The sequence below is a fragment of the Emydura macquarii genome, unplaced genomic scaffold, assembly GCF_026122565.2.
Source record: "Emydura macquarii macquarii isolate MOO-44397 ecotype Brisbane River unplaced genomic scaffold, CSIRO-AGI_Emac_v2 contig_1477, whole genome shotgun sequence".
NCBI classification, from domain to species: Eukaryota; Metazoa; Chordata; order Testudines; family Chelidae; genus Emydura; species Emydura macquarii.
The window spans coordinates 22972250-23000064 of NW_027131614.1; the positions used below are offsets into that span (position 1 = coordinate 22972250).

At 38.3% G+C, this 27815-nt stretch overlaps 1 protein-coding gene across 1 annotated transcript in view; it reads right to left on the reverse strand.

Annotated features, from left to right (window-relative positions):
• Positions 1-27815, reverse strand: part of SNTG1 (syntrophin gamma 1) — a 503809-nt gene that overhangs the window by 80710 nt on the left and 395284 nt on the right. Inside the window, exon 12 of the mRNA XM_067553875.1 lies at positions 21764-21802. Within this exon, the coding sequence (XP_067409976.1) occupies positions 21764-21802 (39 nt within the window). The remainder of the gene's footprint in view (positions 1-21763; positions 21803-27815) is intronic.

Consider the following 27815-nt stretch of genomic DNA (forward strand, 5'->3'; position numbering starts at 1 on the left):
AAATAATAAGCTTCTCAAATTCAAATCGTGAGACACTTAAGAGCATTAGGACAGGGACTGAGAGGGGCTGCAGCCCTTGCTCTCCAGTGCAAAGTTTGCCATATTTATCCATGACTGTCACCTTCAAAAAGATTATTGTAACATGCTTTACTTGCTATATTAAAAAAAAAATAACCATAATAACAACAACAAGCCACACCAGGGTGTATGTAAGTGGATGCCTCCAGTCTCTTCAAAGCTAATGTATCTGGCACTGAACCTGGACACACATAAGCACATGTGTAACTCTACTCATGAGTAGTCCTATAGACTTCAGTGACTTCATTCAGGTAACTGTATACATGTACTTAAATGTTTGCAGGATCAAGGCATTAATGAGGCTAGCAATGCCCAAGTGTATGTGACCGTTCATTCTCCGAACCCCATATTCAAATGCTTATACTCTGGTGAAACCAAAATCAAATTTCTCTAGAATAATGCCATAAACTGCTTCTGAGTGAAGACCATTGCCAGGTCAAATATTGAATCTTAAAGCTCAGGCATTTTAGCTGTAAAGCTGTTAAAGAGGTTGCCATTATTAGGCTGTTTAGGGGTAATGGAAATAACCTATTAATACACACTCTGTGGTGGCATAATGTCATAGTTGAGATATCCATCCTAGCAGTCTGGGCATACACACAGGACTGTAAGTTCAATGATTTTTAATTTTTTTTAAGGCAACAAGAGCCCAAAGTCACCATGTTTTGAGCTTTGGAATGTATAAATATAAATCCAAATTCCCCACACAATTCCATTGCAGTGCACAGGTGGACTCATCTTTCGAAAGAGAAATCAATGTTTGTCAATGAAAGAGGACATAATAATCAAGGAAGGAAAATTTATTTTCAAGCCAATCAGAGGGAAGTAGAAAGCATGAATAATAAAAGAAAAAACTGAAAACAATAAAACATGTACTTGGCAATGTCATTTTAAAAACAACCTGTATTACTGGTGCAGTTTCTTGACCCAGAAATTATCTGGAAGGCTAAAGTCAAAATGCTTGTGTCACTCTGAGCAGCTTTTGATACCTGAAAGTTCCTGGCTAAGCTTGCTGAGCCTCTTCTGAAATGCAAATGACATATAACTGAGATATACTCATTGTGGGCCTGATTCACTGCTCACTGAAGTCAATGGAAAGAGTCCTACAGACTCTTCAGTAGGTGTAGGATCAGCTCCTATATACTTCTTTGCACAGAGAAGACAAAAAGGTGCCAAAGAGCAATAACTGTCAGAAAACCATAGCTGGGAAGGGAGGGCCAATAAGACATTTGGTGGTTAGAGGAAGGGAGACTATAAAATGAACGTGATACAGGTATAATGGACAGGAGTTGATTTCTTAGACTATGAACGTTTATTTAAACCACACAAATATTAAAAAAGGAAATATTATACACTATTAAACCAGGTAAAAAGGCCCTTTGAATATCTTCATTCTCAAAAATATGTGCAATGAATCAAATGCTGTTTGAATGAATCCATTTCATAGTTACCCAAAAGGCTAAATGGCTTCCAGAGACAATTTGCCAATAAATAATTTATTAAAAGAAACCACAAATCAGTAACACAAACCAGTTTTAAAATCAAGAACACAGGGCCAGATCTGGGCAAACTGGCTCAGAGGAAGTAAATAGGATGAAATTCAATAAGGATAAATGCAAAGTACCCCACTTAAGAAGCAACAATCAGTTGCACACATCAAAATAGGAAATGACCGCCTAGGAAAAAGTACTACAGAAAAGGCTCAGGGGGTCATAGTGGATCACAAGCTAAATATGAGTCAACCGTGTAACAATGTTGCAAAAAAGCAAACATCATTCAGGACTGTATTAGCAGAAGTGTTTTAGGCAAGACACGAGAAGAAATTCTTCTGTTCTACTCCGTGCTGAGCAAGTCTCAACTGGAGTATTGTTTCCAGTTCTGGACGCCACATTTCAAGAAAGATGTGGCAAACTGAAGAAAGTCCAGAGGACAGCAACAAAAATGATTAAAGGGCTAGAAAACATGACCCATAAAGGAAGATTGAAAAAAATTGGGTTTGTTTAGTCTGGAGAAGAGAAGACCGAGCGGGGACATGATAACAGTTTTCAAGTACATAAAAGATTGCTACAAGGAGGAAGAAGAAAAATTGTTCTCCTTAACCTCTGAGGATAGAAGCAGCAGCAATGGGCTTAAATTGCAGCAAGGGTGGTTTACATTGGACATTAGGAAAAACTTCCTAACTATCAGGGTAATTATGCACTGGAATAATTTGCCTAGGGAGGTTGTGGAATCTTCATCACTGGAGTTTTTTAAGAAAAGGTTAGACAAACACCTGTCAGGGATGGTCTAGCTAATGCTTGGTCCTGCCATAAGTACAGAGGATTGAACCAGAAGAACTTGCGAGGTCCCTTTCAGTTCTACGATTCTATGATGTTTAAAGGACTTCTGGTGTTGCTCCACTCATCTTTGCAAGGCCTAACTGACTTAAGAGCCTAAGTTTCATTTAAGAAAAATCTTGCTGAAATTAGTACATACATTTGTGGATCTGGGCCCTAAGTACCTAAGTCACTTTTGAAAATAGAAACAAGCTCCTCAGTCAGTTACACTGAATGGAGTAATGCCTAAATACCTTTCAAAATCTGGGCCACAATGACACTGGACTACATCTGGGTGTAACTGATTTAACAAAGTCAGCAATTCCTTTGCTATACAAAGTATAATGATCTCTTTAGAATTATCAGATTAAAGTTAAATTTTACAGGCATCAACGCCTTCCATGAAGTGCACATAATCATCTTCCAGGCAGGTTTGCTAAGAGAGTGACATAGTGAAGAGGTTAGATCCTATTGATAAATTACTGCAGTAATGCTTTGCAGCCACAAAGTATTACCCTAAACTGTAAAAAGCTTAGCTGATCTGAAGGTATTCTTTGCCTCTCTAAATTCCGTACAGTGTATTCTCATTATACTACCATCACTAGTGCTGCACTAAAAATGTGGCATTATCACAAACTGGCAAGATACAAATGTAATAGTCAAAGCAGTCACAAATGACTGTGCTAAGGTAGCCAGTTTAAAAATAATTTATTCTACTTAACCATGCTTGCTAACTAAGAAATACAATCAATGTACCTCTCTTGATCTTAAAAATTGATAATGCATTGGCATTTCTTCTTGCATTTCACTTAATATTATACAGTAATTAGAAATTGCAACAAAATCTATTACTTCTAAATCCAGGAGTTGCTGTTCTATCGCAGCTTCATTATCAATTGAGACACTCCAAACACTTAGCCAACGTTCTTTTGAGTCAAAGTATATTTAAAAAACTTGTGGGGATTAATTCTCATAAACAAAAGGAAGACAAAACATTACTGCTCTAGGAAGCAGGATGTGGCAGCAGCAATTCATGGCGAGATCTCACTAACGTCAAATATATCAGTAGAGCTGGCTGAGAAATATTTTTATTCCAATGCACTATTTTGATACAAATAAGAAGTTGTAGCTTTTGACAACATTTTAAAAAGCAAGCAAATGCATTTCATAATGGTAAGTGAATTTGACAAAATGAGAGAAAAGTGTACAGTATTGAAAAAAATCACAAAGCAGTGACTAAATGCCAAAGTTTGGCCTTAAATGATTACTATGATTGGTATCCACTGTATAATGTACATAATTTCTAAAGTGAAATAGTATTCCTTTATGGAATCTGTGAAGTGACAGCTTTCAACTTTTCACCTTCTGTGAGAGTGAACTATGTTGGAGGAAGGCAATAAAAAAAACCCAATATTATAACTTTACCCAAACGTTTGGAAAGAAAGATATTAGCGAGACAAACAAAAAACCTGATAGGGCCAAAAAATGATACTATGTCTTAAACCCCTGCTTGTAACAAATACTGAAATTAACAGAAAAAACTCATAACTAATGAAAATATGCAGTATTATAACCATAGTACACTTTACCATTGGTGTCATACATATAATCTCTGATTACGGTAGGATGTTATCAAAGATACAATTTCAGGACCCTCTACTATTGCTATTTAATGGGAGAGGTCTCATTGTACTGGAAGATTCATAGACTCCAAGGCCAGAAGTGACCATTATGATAATCTAATCTGATCTCCTCTATAACACAGTCCATAGAACATCCCCTCAATAATTCCTAGAGCGTATCTTTTAGAAAAACATCCAATCTTGATTTAAAAGTGGTCAATGATGGATAATCACCACAACCATTGGTCAATAGTTCCAAAGGTCAGTTACCCTCACTGTAAAAATGTGTGCTTTTTTGACACTCTGAATTTGTCTCACTTCAACTTCCAGCCATTGGATTGTGTTATACCTTTCTCTTCCAGATTGAAGAATTTATTATTAAATATTTGTTCCCCATACAGATACTTATAAGCTAATTAATTAAATCATCCTATTAACCTCCTCTTTGTTAAGCTAAATAGACTGAGATATTTGAGTCTATTGCTATAAGTCTTGTTTTCTAATACTTGAATCATTCTCATAACTCTTCTCTGAACCCTCTCCAATTTATCACTATCCTCCTGAATTGTGGGCACCAGAACTGGACAAAGTATTCCAGTAGTTGTTGCACCAGTACCAATACAGAAGTAGAGTGCCCTCTACTGCTACTTGAGATTCTCCTGTTTATGCATCCCAGGATTGCATTAATTCTTTTGGCCACAGCATCACATTGGGAGCTCATGTTCCGCTTATTATCCATCACAACACCCAAATCTTTTTCAGAGTCACTGCTTCCCAGGATAGAGTCCCCCCTCCTGTAATCATGGCCTTCGTTCCTTGTTCCTAGATGTATACAATTAGCCATATTAAAAACATCTATTGCTCGCTTGCACCCTGTTTACCATGCAATCCAGATCGCTTTGAATCAGAGACATGTCCTCATTATTTACAACTCCCCAATTTTTGTGTCGTCTGCAAACTTTATCAGTGATAATTTTGTTTTACCAGTGATTGATAAACATGTTAAACAGCATAGGGGCCAGAAATGAACCCTGCAAAACCCACTGGAAACACACCCTCTCAATGATGATCCTCCATTTACAGTTTCATTAATTATTAGTTAGCCAGCATTTAATCCATTTAACATGGTGCAATGCATAAAAACTCTGCATGTAAAGGTATTGAATCTCCAAAATGCAGATATTGTGTATGAAATCTATTGATATGAACACAGCAGCAAAATGAGGACAGGCACATGCATGGAATTAAGCAGCATGCTTTAACACAGAGGAGGGGAGTTACCCACCCATCACTCTACTTTCCTATACCAGGCATTTCATTGGTTCAAGTGCAGGGGCTATAGGGCTCCTTACAATATAACCCATAATGTTGGATAGACTCACCTTAGCCTGCCCCCCAGAAATCAGCTCTTGCTGAATCCTAGCCACCTCCCCACTGCACGGGTGACAGAGGGTGGGGATCTCAAGGGCCACAGGTCTCAACATCTTACATGAGCCCAAGGCCCATCACCAAAATCCCAGGACTTTTACCTCTGAGAACTGTTCATTTTATTCTTTTAACTGCTCTGGAAACCAGACACAAATTGCAATGAATAAACTATGCCCCCCCGCCCAGTACCTCAGTTAGGTACTAAACATACTTCTACATAACCCATTTTGGCTTGAAGATGCTGCAAGGAAGGCAAAAAATGCCATGGTCCTCTTACAATTGGACCATGGCAGAAAAAAGTTCCTTCTTGACCCTTCTATACATGCAGTTGGCTAGATCCTGCAGCATCTGTCAAGCCGGGTTCTCATTCCTAGTTTAGGTGGGCAGATAGCCTGATGAAACAGAGTCAAAAGAGTCTTCACATGCCCCTGCACTGGGCTAAATCTTGGGGGCTGGGGAATGCTGGCCAATCAGCATCTATTTGTCCCAGGTGGCCAATGGGTGACAGAGACTCCGGGGAGGGAGAGGGGAAAGATGTCCATTGTCCCTGGTGAGTGTCTCCCTCCCTTGCCATTGAAACTGTCCCCTTTCACCACCGTCCCATCAAGTTCCCCCACACATTGATGCAGGTGGGTGATATTTTTCTGAGTTTGCATTCAAGCAGCTTGCAATAAATTTTTCAAATAATAGAAACACACTGAATATTTCTAGTTCCTGCTGCAGGAATGCCTGGAGGTGGACTGCCACATGGTATGGGACATCAGAGAACAAATAAGATTAGAAGAACACACTGCTATTCAAGCTTATGAAATAATCAATATGTTTCAATGAATCATACTGGCTATATTTATGTTTCTTTCATGCTCTTAACCTGCCCCAAAGGTAGTTTATCTCACCCTACTGAACTATTTCATAAGCCACAGGGGCTTTTTATTCACAGGCTCTGAAGACCTTCTTTTAGAAAATTAGTCAGGGTGAAGACAGAAAAATATTATGGCTTATTAACAATATTGCCCCATAGAATATTCATCTCTCACTGCAATTAAATGAAAAAACTATTATTAGCCACTCTTTTTAGGACTCTGAAATGAGCATTTTAGCTATGTGACAATAGCTGGGAGAAATACAATGAATCCAGTTTTATTAAAAAAAAAAACAAAAAAACCCCATATTTGTAGACTATTCCTTCAGGAAATGAAACTCTATATGCACCTCACCAACTGTAAGGAAGGGAAGCTATTCAATAATGTCTGCCCTACTGAGTTGTGGCAAAGAAATCATAGAGCAATATACTTAAAATATTTCTTGGAGGGTTAAAAATATTGCAAGTTTGACTGTTTGTTATCGATCTTAAATTATTCTAGATCATTAACCAATCAAATATAGTACTGTTGATTATTATATTACAAATCTATTCTTCTATGACATTTAGGTTCCTATATCACCAAACCCAGAAAGTCAGATGTCTTAAAATAATCTAGATAATTTAAGAATCACAACCAGTTTATTTTAATGGAATGTCACTACCAGTCCAAGCCTCCACATATTCAAGCACTAGAACATGAAGGACTGATCCCACCATTGCTTCTCCATCATTAATGGAGAAAATGCTGGAAGCCATCCTTTCATTGAACTCCTTCAGATCTATCTGACACTTCTTCTTGGCCTTTGAAGTCCCACCTTGAATTAGTTTTATTTATTTTTAATAAAAACCTCAGCTTTGCTTTGAGCATGAGACAAAAAGTATCTTCAATAGCATCAGGTCCATTGATATCATATCTAATCAGATTTTTTTGAAAAGTTTACGGTGACTCATCATTATAACCACAATTTGGATCTCCTTGTCTGATTTTTATTAAGTAAGGATAAACTCTTAGTTCTAAACTCATGTTACCAGGCAACAGTCTAGCAATAAGATTTAAAAATAAATGCCTCAATCTCTTGAGGACTGGGAGTTTGAAAATGTGGTATTCAGTGTATTATAAAATAGCACCAGTTTCATAAATCTGTGCCCAAGAATATATAAACCAAATGTTCTCCTTTGTGCTAAATGTATACAATGTGTTATTTACTGCTCACTAAATGACATACCTGCCACAGTGTCTATTACTAGGAGTAACTGCCTGAAAGGACAAAAAGTTGTAGCTTTGTGTAACACATTATGAAATCTGAGTGACTTTTTGAAAAAATATTTTACACTGTATTTGTTTAGATAGTCTATTATTTTTAATGTCAGCTCCACTTGGAATATTTTTGCTAATTATTGCTTCTCAGCTTTGTTTTCTTCTGAAGTTACTTCAGAAACCACCACTAAAATAAGCATTTCTACTGCCTATCATATGACTTTAGGAATCATATACACATAGGCGGAGTTTGACTGCTATAGCTGCGGGGTGGCGTCAGACAGGACAATGAGGTCATGTGTCTCACACACACACACACACACACACACACACACACTTCCCCTGGCTCACTGTCTCTCTGCCCCTGCTGGAGTGGCGGGTGGGCTGTGCATTACCTGAGCTGCTGGTGCTGCAGCTGGCCTTGATGCTGCCACTTTTCAGGTGCCTCCTGGTGCTGCTGAGGGGATGCTGCATGCCAGGTTCCTGCTTCCCCACTGCACCACACAGAGACACGCAGCAGCATGGACTCCTCTAGGACCACCAAACAGCCAGTACTTCAGGCTGCTGGGGGGCAAGGAGGAGGAGGAAGTAGGGTGGGCTGCTGGAGCACTGAGCCTCACCCCCTGACCAAGGCATCCCTCCAAAAGGCCAGCCCTGTTTGGGGGACAATGACCCCTGCCTCCCCAAAAACCTACACCCATGCATACACATAAAAGCAGGGTTAGAAGACTGAACATTTACTTTTCCTGCCTTTGGCCTGCTTAACTGTGCAAGCGTAACAATGCATCAGTCTAGTTTTTATACACATATACAGAGTACACAAAGTGTATGCGTTTTTTTTTTCTTGTCTACTGAGAAATTTCTAATTTCTGTGCTATATATAAACATACATACACAAAAGGAGAAAGACATTGTATAGCTAGAAAAAGTTGTAGTTAGGATTCCGCACACAGTATTCCATTGAGAGATCAATAACTAAGACTTTAAAAATGCATTGATGTAGGGCTCTAATAGATTTTTCTTCCCTAGCCTCCCATGAAAAACCACACTATTATTTGTGGTAGGCTGTATATTTGTAATTTCTAGGCACCAGGCTGAATCGATTTTATTCAGATTATCAATGTTCTAATATGATGATAAAGTAAAATGATGCCTAATATTTTGTAAAAGATATTAAGAAACTGAAAAATAAAACAAATATTGTAATCTCAGTGAGATTATGAAAATTTAAATATGCCACAATGTAAAAAGGATGCACTAATAAAATGTCTAGTGTCTACTGAGTATCTGCTCCTGTTATTAAAATAATGATAAGAATAATATTTAGCACTTGGATAGCACTTAATTTGTGGATCTCATTGCATTTTACAAAAGGAGGTAAGTAGCATTATTTTCATTTTACAGATGCGGAAATTAAGGCAAAATCACTTGCCCTAATTTACCAAGCACCCTAATAGCAGACCTAGTAGTAGAACCCATGTCACCTGAGTCCCAAACCAGTGCCCTATCCACTGCCTCCTGGCGCACAAATCTCTTATAATTGTATTTCTTGTCCCACTTGGTGCTATTGAAAGAAAAGAGGAACATCAATAGTGGATTGTGATAGGTAGAGCTGTGCAGTGCCATATTCTTAGGAGTGGGGAAGGGGAGTGACAGATCAGGTTTTTGGTAGACACCATGATGTTATAGGATGTGAAATCAGACTCTCTGAGCACATGTAAGACAGGGAATGAAAAACAAGATGCCATTGCAAACATTTTTTCCCTGTAAATTGTAATTAAAAATCTTTTCAGAAGGTTCTTGGAGTCCCATGAGTTTTTTCAAGAGAAGATACTACTAGTTAAAGTATCTGCTTCATTGGTTCCAATTAATTTATTTAATTGACACAATTCCCCAAGGAATAATATTTCTGTAGGCTTACTGAAGATTTTCATTCTCATCTAATAAAAATAATTTTATCCTTGGGAACTTTTACATTCTCACTTCATGCAGTAAACGAGACGTCACAATAAGTGATTACAGTGGTTTTAGTTCTAACATCAGCTTCAATTGAAAATTCGAAAATGATCAAAGATAACAAATCCAAGTCTGACAAGTATGCACCAGGCTGAGATGATTAAGGTGAGTTTTAGACAGAGTTGAGTTGTTGTCCCCACATTTGGCCTTTCTAAATAGGACTTTACATAATGGAGAAACCTTCTGTCTTTTAAGCTGAAGTGCTATTGTGACAGGTTCATTCTCTGGGTTAGCCACCTCTTTTCAGCGAGAGAGGTCCAGCATCTGGTCATCATATGGGACATCTGTTTGTAGACAAATGCTCTGCTTACACAAAATTGCTTTTCTATGTGAAATAGACCTGCTTCAATGCCTGTTTTGATGCCAGTTAAAAAACACCACCCCAACAATAAAATGTAAGTGTGCAGAATGCAAATTAAAACTATCAGAATCATAAGTGAACATTTGTTGCTTTACCAAATGCTGCTGACACTGTCAACTGTGAGCTCAAACATCTTCTAAAGGCAGCTTTCAAGAAAAAAATATAAATTTGTTATTTGTCTTAGGCATTTGTAATGAGTCTATCACTGCACCATCTGCACTTCCAATGAAAGCATCCAAGTTCTTTGAAAACTTAACCAACACCAAATACAACAACATCTAAGACTTTTTTCTTCAAAAGACACACCAACAGATGACATTTGTTGATGTTTACAAACCAAACTCCAGTAAGGAATGAACATGATTTCAGATGGTAATATCAGTTTGTGGCACGTACTGTTGACACTATGGAGAAGGCCACATTAGAAGTGTTTCTATTAGAGATAAAAAACAAACAAGTCTGAGAATGGATACTAAAAGAGACTAAATGAGGAAGAGATTAATGCTGAAGGCAGAATTGAAATGGCCAATAGGGCTCAGGCAACAAAGTTGTTACGGGAAAAGACCCTCAATATGAAACTTGTAGTCTGAAATCCAAGAAAGGGAGTGATCTGACCTCTCCTTCCGGCTACATGATACTTCAACGGTTCTCCCAATTACTTCAATCTCTTTGTCAACTGTATAGTATGCATGTAAACTGCTGTGGACTATCCCAAATCTCACTAACTGCTTGTCCAAGAGACTCTCAACATGACTGCCCTCCAGCTGTCAGATATTCTACACCATTTGGCAAGGAATCCAATGGCCTAATCTCAGATGTCAGTTTCTCCCAATGGGCAGGTTTAATCCACCTGTAAAGTATGCAGTATTCTGAGGGCTAAAGTTGACAGTGAGGTTTTGAATAGTTGGTTCCTAACTGAGGTACAGAGAAGAAACAACCAGTTCTGATTTATGCTGAAGCCAGAGGAGGGTGAGTGGGGGGAAAGACAAACAAACCATATTCCCATTGGTTTAGGGATCAGTGTCTTAAAGCAGTAAGAATCTCAGAAGCATCTTAAATTAATTAAGTTATATTTCATTCAGCAGACATCTTTTCTTCTACTTTACAGCCCATCTCCTCCATGGAGAGAAAGAGGGGTGTCAGTTTGAAATGTGTATATTTCCTTTTTTGTTCAAGAAGAATACAAATATTTAATCAATATAAGACTTTCTTGGCCTTAAATTATGGAGTAATCTATGCCTAGTTGCATACATGGTTGACAATGCAATAAAAGGGAATGATCACAGCAGAATTTACACCTTATTGTGCATTTCTGCTTAATTTAACAGCAAGAACTCAGCTTTTCCTTAGAGTTTTAATAAACACTTGAGAATAGGAGCTTCATTCTAGAGTCTTCCCCTTCGAAATAAACCCAATCAAAAACCTCACAGTGACAGCAGATGGTGATAGTGCAGATGTACTGTAGGACCTGAAAGTTCCTTAACTGTCAGTCATGAAATGCAGGGTGGTGGTTCTGAGCAACAGTTATGAAGTACTGAAAAATAATTAATTCAATAGACCTGCAAAGTCAAAAACCCCAAACAAGGCAGAACATAAAACTGTCTTCCCTGTACTGCTAGAATCACAATGAGGAAATTTTATTTTAGAAACATTTCATCTTTCAGAAGAACATCCTTTTTCATCATTTCACTTTTTCAAAAAAAAATAAAATAAAAAAGTGATGTCTTTGTGGAAGCTATAATCCCACAACCAAAACATCTGTATGTGAAGTATGTTCTAGTACAGATGTCTATCACTCAAACAGATGTTAACCTGTCAACCTGCCCAAGTAATGCCATTCACCTTTATGAGTGGAGTAAATACATAACACAAGGGTGCAATAAATGGCATCTGCCTGAGTGACAGAGAGGCAGGCTACAGTAGCCTTTGTGTGCGCCTACATTTTATTCTGTTTTTATAAATTAGACGTTATGAAACAAAGGAAATCCCATAATCTGAATTTTAAAAAGACTGATTTGTAAGCCTGCATAGAGATGATTCTAACTGTTTGGCTCCCATTGAGTTCAATGACAGTGTCATGGCATATGAAGCTAGAATATGGACTATGGTCATTATAACGTGCACCACTGCACATGCATAGCTGAATATTATTGTTTTTCCACAGGAATAAATCAAATACAACAGGTAATATTTCCACATGCAATTGTGTGCTCCAATGAGCAAGTAAGTGCACATGTAAAATATTAGGCTTTACAGAACTCCATGTGAGTGGAGCGGAATTTTCGGTGCACAATTGTACTCGAGTTATTTAGCCTCTTAAAGGACCATTTGAACCCTCAATTATGCATTTTAAATCTGAATTAAACACATTTCTGGAACTGGAGACAGTGCTCAGCAAACAGAAACAAAATCAATTAAACATAGACTCATAGACTTTGAGGTCAGAAGGGACCATTATGATAATCTAGTCTGACCTCCTGCACAACGCAGGCCACAGAACCGCACCCACGCACTCCTGTAATAGATCCCTAACCTATGACTGAGTTATTGAAGTCCTCAAATCATGGTTTAAAGACTTCAAGGTACAGAGAATCCACATAACTATAGGTCATGACTATAACATGACCTAAACTAAGATATTCTCCATGAAGACAAATTGTGAATTAGCACTGATGTGTGAAGTCCCCTTGTAAAATTCAGTTATCTACAAATTCCTTCTCCACATGGATATGAAAATCCTAGAGAGAAGGAATCTTCTTATAAAAGTTAGTTAAAAATCTTTAATAAGATCTCCTCCTCTGCAGAGGCAAGAAAAATATTTGAGAAGGCTCTCCTGGGAAATCCTTGTGCCGTTTCTGGGTCTAAGAGATGTTGTCCTGCTTAAACGCTAACATTTTTCCCCTCTATGTTTCTTTAAGGGATATTGTATTAGTGAAAGATGCCATATTGACAGCAGTAGAGGCTGAAAAAATCTTTATCTAGAGAATGAGCACAGCATAGGTAACAAGAATGTAAACTCCCCTATGCTGCTCCACCAACATACCCCAACTTTGTTCTCCAGGATTCATTGGTAGAGCTTGGGATTCACTATCAATTTTCTGAGACACTCAACAGTAGAGCAAAGGAACCAAAATGTAGTAATCACAACTCCGTTCTGTCGTAACAAGTTAAATTCATTGAATTGTGTGTGTGCCCCGAGTCCATGTTGAGAAAGGAACAAGTAATTGATTTATATGTAATAAATGGAAAAGTTCATTGAAGATAGTTCATTATATAGCAAGGTTTTGTAACCATCTGTTCTTGTAATTGTTCCTAGTTATTTTTTGTAGGAGATAAGGAGAAGTTGTTAGCCTCGAGAATGGACAAAGAGGTACAAGTTGTAAGCCCCATGGGAGAGGAGCTCAGAGGCAGCAAAAACTCTGACCGAAAGTAATCGGTTGAACTTGAAATAGGGGTAACTTGTGAGCACAGCAGTTCCTAGGCCCAAATTTGGAAGTTTGCAGTTGCTGCAACTTTTATTTGGAAGTTATACCCGGTCTAGGATAAACTTCTGGTCTGGGGACTTCCCAAGGAGGGACCGATAAAGTGATGTAGGAATACCCATGATTGGTCTGGCGGATGTATAGGTTGGAGTGGAGATAAAAGGGTTGTCAGACAAAGCAAAGATTACAGAGTCTTGTTGTGAGGACCACCGAGCCTCCCCAAGGGATACACCTGAATCGTTCCTGCAAGAGGGTCTGATCAGCCTTCTGGCCTCTCTCCAGCTCTCGTCGCCTCTACATTATCTTAGAATAGTCAGGTAACTGATCTGATAACCCGTTGGGACTTGTCCTGCGGATGAAAATACCCTAGGTGTGAATACGATAGAGGTTCCACCTGGAGAAAAATACCCTGGGTGTGAATACGATAGAGGTTCTGCCTAGATGAAAAATTAGAATTCTAAATAAAAAGATCAGGTCATGAAACATCTGTAAACTTTGCTGCTACTGAGTTCATTTCTACATGTGGTGAGTAGTTAATTTCAATGTTTGTTTAGGTATACCAATTCTACTTGTGTTCCAGGAACTATTGTAAGTGTAACAGTAATAGTAACTGTTGTTAGTGTTGTATGTATAAGTCTTTTTTGTTTTCTTAGCTTTGTTTGTGTTCTAAGAATTTGTAACAGAATAAGGGAATAAGATTTTTGGTGAAACAAATTGTTTAAGTTTTTTAGTTGTTGTATTAGTAAGTTTTGTGTCTAGAATTTAATCATTGTAATCAATTTTTGTTGTGTGTAATTATATACAAAGTGAATCAGTAAGAGAAAAGTTTAATTCTAGTAGTTGTATTAGTAAGTTGATAAATAAAGACTATTAAGTGGTTAAGAATTTAATTGAGTTTGCCAAATTTTTCCAGGAAGTTTGCCAACTTTTCCTAAGTTAGCGTTTTCCGAAGCAATGCAGGTGGACTCATCTTATCAGCTTGAACTGGGGGGGAAGGGAATAAAAATCCCTGACATGAAGGAACTGTATCTTTATGCTGTTGGACTCTGAGGGAAAAAGCATAAGCAAAAGATCCCCAGTGCTTGAAGAACATATAGAGCTTGCTTATTATAGAAGCTTCTATCATCTTTTGAAATCTAAGATTCATTTTTGTGTGTATATGTTTACCTACTTTGTATTAACTTTGTAAATAACTCATTTTTTTTCTTAGCTAATAAATTTTTAGTTAGTTTATTATAGGATTGGCTACAAGTGTTGTCTTTGGTGTAGGATCTAAAGTGCAATTGACCTGGGATAAGTACCTGGTCCTTTGGGACTGAGAATAACCTGAATATTGTTGTGATTTAAAGTATAAGAGACCATCTATCACAAAGGCAAGCTTGCCTAGGTAGCAAGGTCATAGAATCATATAAGTGTAGGACTGGAAGGGACCTCGAGATCTTCTAGTCCAGTCCCCTGCACGCAAGGCAGGACTAAGTATTATCTATCTATCTAGGCTGGAGCACCCAAGGGGACTGTCTGGGACTTCATGGTTAAGCTGTTACAGAGCCTGAGGAGTTTACACTTGGTACATGGTTTGTGAAATATAAGTGAAGAATTCACAACCAGTTGGGGTTTGTGTCCTGCTTCTTAATAGTCTGCCCTGAGGTTGATACTCATGCTCTTGAGCCCCTCCAGTCAGCTTGAAAATACCTATTGACCATTTTTTACCTCAGGGAAAAAGACCTTATCATGTCAGTGGATTTTTTTGTTTGGCAAGTGAAAATGATATTTGCTCTTATGGTCCCTCTTTGACTAGCAGGGAACTTGTCTAGCGAGGGGGACCTTTCTGAAGCATGGGTTGTGGATTTTGGGGCTACATCACTGAGACAGTATGATAGCTACAGACCCGAGGGGGAAAAAAAAGAGAAAAAAGCAGGAACTACTGCAACTACACTGCTATTTATACTCGCACTAGCTTGATGAGAGTATGTGTGCAAAAGCAGGGGAATCACTCGACTTGCTGGTAGCGTCATGTAGCCAGAAGACACCCAAGGAGACACCCAAGGAGGTAGCAGCAGATAGCCCTTTTTTTTTCTGTGATAAATTGGCAGGCTAGTGTGACCTTTTGTGAGAATGTGTGAGCTCTTTATTGAGGCAGAGTAGCAATTGTTTCTCTGTGTGCTATCACTAGTGACCCCAAATCTCAGGCAACTTGTCTTTATTTGGATCCATCCTGCCTGTTAATCATTTGCACAGAGAGGACAACCCCTGAGTATGGCAGAGTGGAGCTGCTAGGTGAAGAAAAAAACCAAACATGTTTTTCAGGTGGGTGTATGTGAAGAGGCTCTTTAAAAATCTATGCTTCCATTCAAGGTCATGCCTACAGCATCCAGTACCCTTGAAGAGAATAGAAACCCTAACCAATGTTAGCAATGAGATAGCTGCAACGGCCATGTTTGTGTGCCTCATTAGGTGTATGTTGTGCTATTTATGGTTTTCCTTTTGTTCAGCATCACAGCTAGAGTAGATTAGCCTAAGCTTTAAAAACAGAGCTTTTTGGAAGATGACTTTATTCAAATAATGCCTTTATTTCTGCCTGAAATTGGCATTTTCGTTGGCCAATAAAATGGCAATATAGCAGCAAGAATGGTAAAGCTCCAGTAGTTTTTGGAAGACTGGCTGAATGTTAACCAGCTATAGAAATTTGCCTCTTAAAACAGAAAGAAACATTCATGTACTGTATAAGCACAACAATATAACAGTATATTCCAGTGCTATTTTAATCAGTATAATAAAACTCAAATAAATAGAAGAATTTCTTAAAAAGCAGTTATCTGACTTACTTATAAAACGTTAATCTTGGATATTTCCTCTAAACAGAGGATCTAATATATCACTCAACAGCAGCTTCTCATGTACATAATATTTTTTCTGTTTTAAGTGGGTCAGCTCATCATTAATACTATGTAATTGCAATTTGTTTTTTGCCTCTATAGCAGAAAATGGTGATGATCATAATGTACTGGTGAAAGTGCACTTTAATGTAATTGTAAACCAATAACACAAAAAATTACTCAACTGATTACAATATACTGCCTGATATTGAATTTACCCCCAAGATTGCCAGATTTAGTAAAATGGGGGGGGGAAAAAAAAGGCACACAAGTCTGAGGGTATGTAAAGGAATTCCACAGCTGAACATAGCCAAATGTACACACTAACCAAGTATTATAGCTTCTTCTCACTGTGGGAGTGTGGTGAGGAGAACCCAAAGAGTCACCACCTCTTTGCACAGCACAACCGCTGACTCTCCTAAGCACAGATTACAGAGACTGCTCCCTTTGTGCACCCCAAGGATTGTGCTGCACCACCAACGAGGTTGGACATGTTGGGGCAGCAGGACCAGTGTGCCCCATTTTAGTATTGTACAATCTGTGTAACCCCATGTGCTCCACAGAGCACAAGAAGGGATGTTTTCCTGCTCTAAGAAAATGAAAAATTCTGTACCTGAGACTAAATTTCTCTCCAGTCTTCCCTTGGGGCTGCACAGTTATCTACCATCCACAACACAGGGCTGTCCTTTAAAGACAAGCATTTTCTTCTTACCTGCGCTTGCGTCTCTTGATCTCCTTGAGGAGTCATAAAACATTTTTTTAATTAAGAGAAAATAAGTTTAAAAACTGAGATCATAAAAAAATAGCAGCCATGCAGATTAGTTCAGTATTTCTTTGCAAACTCTCCTGTAGGTAGTCATAGAATAGATTAAGACTTGATTCTATGTACATAGCACCTTTCCAACTCAAAGTGAGCCTCCAAAGTACTTTACAATAATGTAATAACTGTGATGGGAAAGCTATTGGAATGTTCCCTTAGCTCTTTCAGAAAATGATCTTCAAAACAGGGAGTACTGGTCAGATTACTCTCTTCAAAAAGTGTGATGAATCCTTGAGTTACCAATTAGAGAGCATTTACAAATGGGCAGAAGAAGGCTTGACTGTTTCATGATGAACTTGGTACTGCCTGTGTTTTAGCATCATGTAAATCATCCAGGATAATTTTAACTCATGAGATTTTAAAAAAGGTAGTATACATTTAAAATTGGGTGAAGAAACTGCTTGATTTTAAATCAGATATGGGCCAAAGCCGTAACTTTGAATCCAGCCCTTTGTAATTTTCAAGGATGATTAGATTCAAAACCATGAATGCCAGCCCTCTCTCTCTGATATTGGAATGGATTGAGGTTGAATTGAACACCAGAAAGGCTTGGTTGCAGCTGAAATTCCATGAGAGCAGAGGATTTTGAAATTTTCACCCTTTAAGAATGTGCCACACCTCTGAAATTTTGGGTAAAAAATTTCATTTGGCAGCACTGAATCCAAACTCAGCCTATAGCATGATTCAGCCTTGAATCCCTAACTCCATTATAAAAATAATTCTGCTCTGAACAATGCCTCAACACCATGTTAACCCTACAATCACCAGGCACGGTCCATGTGGATCACAAATGGAAACTGAGAGTCCCAATACCTGGTGAGGGAACATACTCAGAATTAGCAACAAGGTATTCAGCACCTGGGAGGCAGGTGATTTGGCTCCCCTCACCAGGAAGGGCTGCAAAAGTTGGTAGGAAGGCCTGGGTCAGATTTCTAATCCAGGAGGTCCCTGGCAGGCTGTAAAGTAGATTTCAAATTGAGATCTGTCAATTGGCAAGCAATTATGGTTAGGCTGAGCAATCCATAGTTGAAGTACTCATGGTGAGGTAGTGTATGAGATCAGGACCTACAGATGTCCTCAATACCTCAATATACTTTACTGAGAAAAAGTATATTAATCATCCATGTTGTAAGGGTCAACAAAGAAGTCAATATTACTTTTTAGAACTCACTTTAGCCTAATGATCTCTCTCCCTCAGGAGCTGACATTTTCAGTGCTTCACACAAAGCTGCACAACAGTGATGAGCTCCAAGAAAAGGAAACATATCTGTGTTTTCTGTTCCACCTTGGCAGATCAAATATATCACCTTGCCTATCACCTTGAAATATTCTAACCTTGCTGCCTCCCTGATAATTGGCCTGATCCTCTTCCCACTGAAGTCATGGGTTTTCTGCTCAATATGTATGAAACTAATTTAAATCTATTTTTTCTTCAATTACTTTTATTTATTTTATTAGATAACATTAGATATGGAGAATGGATAGGGTGTAGATAAAAGAAAAAAAAAGCATTCAGTTCTAAGATTGTGCTTATTTGAAGCAGTATTTTCTTTACAAGCCACCACCTCACTACTATAATATTCTCCTTCCTCAGCTGCTCCAACTTTATTCTCCCCATTTCCCAAAACCTTCATGACATCCAGCCCCTTAAGGATACATCCTATTCCCTTGACCCTTTTCCATCATAAAATCATAGAAGTGTAGGACTGGAAGGGACCTCAGTAGGTCATCTAGTCCAGTTCCTTACACTCAAGGCAGGACTAAGTCATAACTAGACCATTCTGACAGGTACTGTCAAACCTTTTCTTAAAAACCTCCAGTGATGGATATTCCACAACCTCTGTTGCCAAATTTGTTCCAGTACTTAACTACCCTGACAGTTAGAAAGTTTCTTAACCTGAGCAGAACACAGAATGAAAAAGAGTGGCACAGACAGGCTGAAGGACCAGCTGAAAGCATAATGTCTGACCCTAGAAGAAGCCTGGGGTGAGGTTTTTGGGTGAGGGGTGCAGACTGAAAAGTGTTCCTGGTGGTGTGATAAAAGAAGCTGCTTCCTGCTATTTGATTCCTTCTGCGGACTTTGCACATTCTTTGTAAACAAACAGAACTGCATCAAAGAAATACCTATCATGGATTTTTCTTCCTAACTGGAACAGTCTAAGAGACCCCACATTTTTGGCTAGCTGCTTGGCTCTAAAAAGGCTAACACTATTTTAGCTATTGCTTTTATAAAATGACATTGAAATCCACATATATTTCCTCCTCTTTAATAACAATGACCTGTCCGTTTCCCCCCTTAGTTTTTACACAGTAAATGTGTGGCACCAACTCAGCCTCTTTACAGGAGATTCACAGTCTGTATTTAAAGAAAGTACACATTTGTGTGCATATTTTTGCACCAAGGAAAAATACACATCTAATGTATTTGCAAACTTCTCCCTGCCAAGGGAAAATTTTCTATGAGGCTTCTCTATGCCCAGATAAACATAGATGAAAAAGTCAATTAATTTATGCACATCTGAATCATTAATAATGTCTAAAATTAATAAAGTCAATGATATTAGTAGCTAAAATTTTAGCGAAGGAGGATATTTATGAGAAAGCAAATGTCTAAATATAGAAATACAGCAATATATTTTGAGTCTCATTCAAACAATATTTATATATTCAACAAAATATTTTGAATTTTACAAATGAATTTGATAGCCAAATACTCACACAAGCCATTCCTTATTTGTAATGGTAAAATATAATATTCTCCATAACTGTTTTGTTAGCAGGTTTATTTCCAATAAAAGTAATATAAAGATGTTTACCACAGAATAGCTGACCAATATGGACTCAGTGCTATAGACAAGCATATAAATAATTTTACTTACCTAAGTAGACCTATTTGCTTTAATGAGACTTCATATGTGTAAAGCTGGTCACATGTATACAGTAGGCAGATTTGAACACTATCCTAATATCTCTTATTGTTTTATATATAGCAACTTAGCTGTTCATGGGTTTTTAAAAGGATTTATAAAATGAGATAGCTGTTTCCCTGAAAGTGTTTGCATACTAAAGAAATACAAATATGCATACTTTGAGCTGATTGCTTTAGCTAAAATATGATATTGTAAGAATCCCCCAATCTAATTTCCAATCAGATCAATTTCAGAGTTCAAGGTTTCTTTTTACATGGACACATTAATAATGTTCTTTCATAAAACAAACCAGTTAATTCTGGTATCCCCATAGTCATTCAACCTCAGACAGACAATAACTCATTTTATTAAAATAAATGTTGAAATGGCAAAGGTACACAAGACCATAATTTAATAAGCAGATAAATAATGCACTGTGAGTGGAACAACAAAAGGGCTTTATCCTTCCCTGAAGTTCGTAGTGATACCTGCTGTATATTAGAAGGCAGAAATTCGCTTTAAATTTGTGTGTGATTGGAATCTTTTCCTCAACAAACAGATATACAGCATTCAGTTAAGATTATATGTTATTTATCTTTGGGGAAAAAACAAAAACCTTTGTTCAAATCAAGCCAGAAAAGGCATCTGATTTTGAAATCACTGATCCCCTGAATTCCTATATCTTCATAGTTCAGTAGATTATTTCCTTTCTATATATGAAAAGGACAGCACAACCTCATTCCCTAATCTATCGATCTCCCTTCAAATTGATATTTTGGCTGTTCCCTGAAATTCTCTATGGTAAGTCCTTTGATGTATAATGATGGATACGCATAAGGGAAAAACATATTAATTGCAAACTCCTTTACAGATAGGATGACCAACAACTTGACCACTCAAGTCAAGCAAGTTATTTTTGCTTTCCAAGCCAATGAAACTCTAACAAAGAGGAACCAAATTACATTCTAATCACTGGTGCCAGAAAGTCCAAAATAGAAGAAAACATTACATACTCATACACTAGCCTGCTATGCCATTATAGCTTTTATTTTTATTATATTTTGTTGATTGGTACTTAAATTTGAGGGATGAATTCAGAAAAAAAACCCATCATAAAAACTTTAACTTGCTAGTTATCTTTTGTTTGCTAAGCAACTTTGTCACTGCTTATTCTCAGATCAGGCAGCAGCAATCTTTATGCTAAAGTACTAAATGATTTTACAGTGACTGTTCTTGAAGAAGCTCAAGGTGAATTGATATCTTCAGTGAAGATAGAAGTCCTATAGATACTTGTGGTGTGAATGCAATCTCTACTTCTATGGCTGGCTAACATCTTTTAGGGGAATGAGAGGGAGGATAAATTCTTTTAAAATCCAGGTCAGCTTTAATAATGAAAGTGTCGCCAAAGAGGAGAATTCTTCAAAACGTCTTCATTATCAAAACACAGTATATTATATACAGAGAGTATAATAAATCCATCCCTCTTTTCAGTACAAAAAGTAGAACCATACACAGATGCATTTTGGAAACAATAAGCAAAATCCTGCTGTCCTTGAATACCTAACTCCCCTTTTTTTTGAATGACCCAGTGTAAAGGAAGCCCATTAAGAGATAACATTCCTACCTTCTCTGGAGAAAAAAAAAAACAAAACAACAAAAAACCAGAGCTTCTAAACAATTCCAACACAGATACTCTGAGCATTACTAATTTTCCAAATGTTTCTCTTTCTTACCTGCTGGTTTACGGGAAAATTCCTGTTGATTTTTTTTATCTATAAAATGAATAAAAAATTGATTAATAAATATAGCAAATAAATACAACAATGGCAGGCATTGGGGATGACGTGTGAAATATTTGTGAGATATTCTCCTCCAGATTGTAAATCAGGGGTAACTCCACTTGAGTGATACCAGTGTCTTATTGTTGTGAATGAAAGGAGAATTCCTAAACACAGTATATTGAATTGAGTCAAATTTTACCCAAGCTTATAGATATTACAATACATGCAAATTTCATTCTCAACTTTACAAAATCAATGGAGAACAATGCCATTCATTTCTATTTTTAGAAATTTATAAACCTTAATTTTAAGTTAATTTTATTTTTAACCTTTGGGTAATATTTCTGAACCCAGGAAGCACCAAAATATCTAACAACATGAGAACAGCACTCAGTCCTTGAGATTATTCAAGCTACATTGATATAATAAATAGCAAAAACACAAGTTAAGAAATAGAGCTAGCCCATATTAAACTCATGGAATCATGGGGAAGTTTGGATGTGGATATGGATGTCATGCCTAGCCGCTATCCTAATTTAGGTAGCACCAAAGGCCCAGAGCACACCACCTCCAACCTTGGGAGAACACAAACACACACATGAACATACACACACACACACACACACTTTCAGAATAAGCTTAAAGAACCTGGTAGAATTCTTGTAATTCTACCATCTTCATTTTTAGCTGAGGCTTTAGATTTGATTTCTAGGGTTTATTTTTTTATCTTCTAAACCATCTTACTGCCAATTGTTTTTGTGTCTCAGGGGAAATGAGAAAAATGCAATTCAAACATTAAAGGATAAACCCTATTGTCAACCAGTCATCAATGGTAAAGCCAGCCAGGTCCACAAAGCAGAACATAACATTTACACTACTCCAGTGAAATGCGTGACATTTTATGGGAACATAAAATGAATCACTAGAGAATGTGTTTCCTCCAAAGTTTATAATCTCATCTAAATAAACATCCACACGAAAAGTTGAAAGAAGCACTACAATGGGTAAACTTAAAAAAAAAGAAAGATGTACTTTACCACAGTATCAACACCTCACCAGGTTATCATTGATTAAACACTCTGAAAGTCTTGAACTGGCAGCTCCCACAGCTTTGTTATCAAAGCATATTTAACACTGTCAAAAATTTGCCAGAAGCTGCTGAGTTTCTTTTGGGTTTTGGATTCACCCTGAAACCAAAATGTTACATGAGTCTCAAAGCAAAGCCTCCCCACAAAAGTCTTGGTGTCTCTCTGTCTTCTGGGTTCACGCATGTCCAGGCCAAGAAAGTTAGCAGAGGAATGTTCCAGCTCTTCCAAGATATTCAGTACAATTATTGTACACTATCTATCCTAAGGCACTTTTCACAAGAGCAGGTACATTAAATATAGGTTACAGCTACACGTACTGCAGTGGGTAGAGTATAGACACTGGATGCCTAGTTAGCATGGGTATAAACAGCGGTGAGACATAGTTTAGGTGAGTAAAGTGCCCTACACACCTGAACCCACAGGGTATATACCCTACATGGCACCTACATGCCCAAGCATTGTCTCCCACATCTACACTGCTATTTTTCGCAGTGTAGTGTCCCACTGCATCCCTGACGCCAGAGCCTTCCCATACCACAGTCAAAGGCTGCGGCAGTGGGGAAAGACTCTGGTGGGGGAAGGCCGTGGAGGAAAGCTCTAGCAGGGGGAAGCAGTGAGGAAAGAAGCCAGGAACTGCAAGAGCATTTTCCCACTGCCTCCCTGCTACCAGATCCTTTCACTGCAGCTACACGTGCAGTGTTTGTACTCTACATGCCACTTTAAGTATAGACATAGATATAGCAATAAGATAGATGATGTATAAAGATTTTGAGCCTTATAGGTTTTGTTCCTAAAGTCAAGACTCCCAAATGACAGCATCTGTCACTACCTGTAGGTACCATTAAAGTTTTGCCATAATTATGATATTCCCTATACTTTCAACAGGGAATATAGCAAATATTGTAGTCAATTTCATTGCTCTGGATAGGTAGTTGTCAAATTTTAACTTCACTTACAGGACTTTTTGTTCTTCCAAAGCAAACGAAAAATATGCTTTGCACAGAAGTACTTTCACATTTTAACAAAAAATAGTTGGATATATTGTCTTTTAATAATAGACTTAGACTCCTAAGTCATGTAAGCTAAAGTTTTCAAAAGCACCTAAGACCTATTTTCAACAGAATTTTGGGTATTTAGGCGCATAAGTCCCATTGTAAGTCAATGGGCCTTAGGCTCCTAAATGCCTAAGTCACTTTAGAAAATGGGATTTAGGTTCTTAAATTACTTAGGCACTTTTAAAATGTTTACCCTTATTAAATAGAGCATATCAGTACAAAATGCATGGTGATGATTTCTATATGTTAGTCTGAACTTGATTAATTTTTCATATTCATACCTCAGTCTATACAGAAAGACAAGGTGGGAGAAGTATCTTTTATTGGACCAACTTCTGTTGGAGAGAGAGACAAGCTTTTAAGCTACACAGAGCTCTTCTTCAGGTCTGGGAAAGGTACATGTCACAGCTAAAAACAAGCTTGAACAGATAGAATATGTGCAAACTGCTTGTGCTAAACTAAAGGACCACCCCAGATGAAGTGGCCGGTTAACACCCCGGTAGTCATAGGACAAAGAGGGGAGTCAGTGTGTTACAGATTGTTGTAATAAGCCATAAATCCAATGCCTTTACTAAGACTATGATTTTTAGTGCCTAGCAAAGTTATGAATTTAAGCTCCCAGGCTCATCTTTTGAAAGTGTTGTGCAGATTTCCTTTGGGGATGAGGGCTAATAGGTCAGATATAGAGTGATTGCTTTGTGAAAAGTATTCGCCCACAGGTGAGATGGTGGTTTTTTGTCTTCTTTTCTTCTGTGAGTTCATTCAAAAGTGCAATGATTGTCTGGTTTCACCCACATAGCTGTTATTGTGGCATTTAGTGCACTGGATGAAGTACACCACACGTTGTGCTAGGCATGTGTAGGACCCATGGATCTTGAAAGGGATGTTACATGGCGTGTTGATCATTGTAGCAGAGGAGATACCCTGAAAGAAATCTTTCTTGAACCCCCTCTTCTGGCCTTCAAACATCCCCAACTTCTCCATGCACATCAAAAGCAAGCTCCCCAAACCAGGACACACCAAAGCAAAGCAGCATCATACCCTTCCAGAACAACAGTTGCAAAACCTCCAGACATATCACTATTGCTGCAATGAACATGATGGGATATATTTGTCATGTAGATATTCCAACAATGATAATTCCCCAGCTGATATCCATGGTAAAAGATATAAAGTTCCATAAACTCACATATCAGCCTGAGTACTCTATCACTGCTTCAAAGGCTAAGGAAACAGTTAAAGGAACTCTTAAAAAATGCTTTTTGGTTTTCTAATTAGCTAACTCCTCCAGCAATCAAAAGTATTTGGAAGGAGGAGGAGAGGCTGTTTTTTAAACATTAAAATTAAGCTGTTGCTATAAAGTGATTTCCTACTTCTTAAATTACAGTGGGAGAAAAATCAGCAAATTACCAAAACCCCCTTAGTGCTAAAGGAAGGAGTGGGCAATCATATTGGGGGAAAATAATCTTTGTAACTGTGCAATCAACCAGCCTTGTTTTTGACATTGCTTGCAAGACATGAATTATAAGTAACTGAATTCTGTCAGGTTTCCTCTTTTGACACATAGATGTGTAGAATTTTCTCTCACACACACACACACACACACACACACACACACACACACACACACACACACACACACACACACACACACACACACACACACACACACACACACACACACACACACACACACACACACACACACACACACACACACACACAGAACCCCCTGGTGCTTGACTGCCAGATATCAACTCATCTAAAAACATATTTGCATACTTCAGCATGCAATCAAAAACATCTTCCTTTAAATGTTAATCATTATGCTGTATTACATTTGACAATTAGACATGCAATTGGATATAATTATACCATGTTATAAAGTAATATGAGAAGAGGGCTAAAAAATAGACAAATGCCGTTTCTGAATGGTCAGCAATGGACCAAACTGAGTGGCAAGAATACAGATTGCAAATTTGCTCACAGGCTATTGACTGTTTGCATTATTTCAGGATAATTTGGCATAACCACATTTATTTTCATGGCCTAGAACAACACTTTTTGTTTTGTTTTGTATTGTACTTCAAAATGAACTAGATATCTTGCTACTTAAAAGATTGGTAGTTAAAGAATACCTAAAAAAAATTAAACCTTTTGTGGAGACTCAGTTCTGAAGAAAAATGGGAATATATTGAAATAGCCTGTCAGCCTTGGTGTAGGTTTGGAAGAAACAATATGATTTTTCTTCTCAATATATTTTTATTAAGTGAATTTAGGGCCTCATCCAGCTTCCATTGGCAATATTTCCATTGACATGAAGAGAGCTGAATCAGCTCTTTTGCCTGTGGAAGATGTTGGATCCTAAGCCTTGGAAAATGACGTTAATGAATCAAAGGCTGAGCATATCGCGAACAACATCAGGTGAGGTTTTGTCACATTGCCGAGGCAATGTGCCTTTCACTCATTGACGAAAAATTAATACAGACTCCATCCCACATACTTTTGGGCTTTCAAATGACGAACCTATCAAGTTGCTAAGTAATTAAAGCTGTGATTTCCATGATATAGGTCCTTGGGTCTGAGAACTCATTTGACATAGACCATCAAAAAGCTATCAGATGGAAATGGCTTTTTGTCTCTTCTCATTTAGGACAGATTGTAAATGGTAGCATAAATATTTCCATCCCAATATATATCCTCTAAACCATCCAAGGTAAACATTTCAAATGCACCAGAGGGTACACCTACATGGCATTGTAAAGCTGGGTCTGTGGGACCTGAATTTTTCCACTCAGTGTTTCCAAGCCCATGCTTGAGCATCCACACTGCACTGTAAACCTGGGTTCCCAGTTACCAGAAAGATGTCTCATAACTGTGCTAATGTGCCTATGATGCACTACGCAGAACTTCTCACTCAGGTCTGCCACATGAGCTGTGTCCACACTGCAAAATGAGAGGGCTTGGACCCATATCTGAGCAGGATTCAGGTTCATCCTCCCCCCCCCCGGGTGGGTCCTAAGCACTTGCTGACCTGAGTCAGAGTCTGAGCCCTGGTTTACAATACAATCTAGACATGCCCTAAATGATTTAGGACCCTAATTTCATTTTCAAAAGTCACTTAGGGTATGTCTACGCAACAATTAAACTCCCACCAATGGTCCTGGCCAGCTGCCTTGGGCTTGCAAGGTCTCAGGCTGCAGGGCTGTAAAATTGCTGTGTAGACATTCAGGCTCAGGCTAGAGCCTGAGCTGTGGGAGGGTCCCAGAGCCCAGGCTCCAGCCCAAAAACATCTACATCTACACAGCAAATTTAGCCCCACAGCCTGAGCCCAGCAAGCCCAAGTCAGCTGCCGCACCCATGCTTTTGTTCCGGTTTAGATGTACGCTTAGGTGCTTAGGGCCTAACACCTAGTTGGCCCTCTGCCTAGAGAAGTTTTCAGACCCAAGTTAAGCAGCTGTCTCTACCCAGCCTCCCTATAGAGTATATAAGGAGAGTTAGGCACCTAAGAAAGGGATTTTCAGAAGCTGGTCAGCAGAGTTGGGAACCATCTAAGCCGGCCAGGAGGTGCTGATCTGGTGCACCTGGTTGACAGGATAGACAGAAGCGACTCCCTCTGCTCAAGATCCTCGGCCATGAACACTCTTTAGGCAACTAAGCCAGGTCAGACACCTTAATTAATCCATATCCTAGCAGCCAAATTATATTTCTTTGTCTTTCACTCATTCCATGTTTCCCTGCACCATTGGCTGTCTTGTGTGTGTGTGCTGTGCTGCTCTTCCCTATCAGTGGGCTGCAGCTGACCTTCCTCATGCAAGAGCTAGCCAGAGGCACTGGACCTAGTGGTGCCTGAGCTGAATC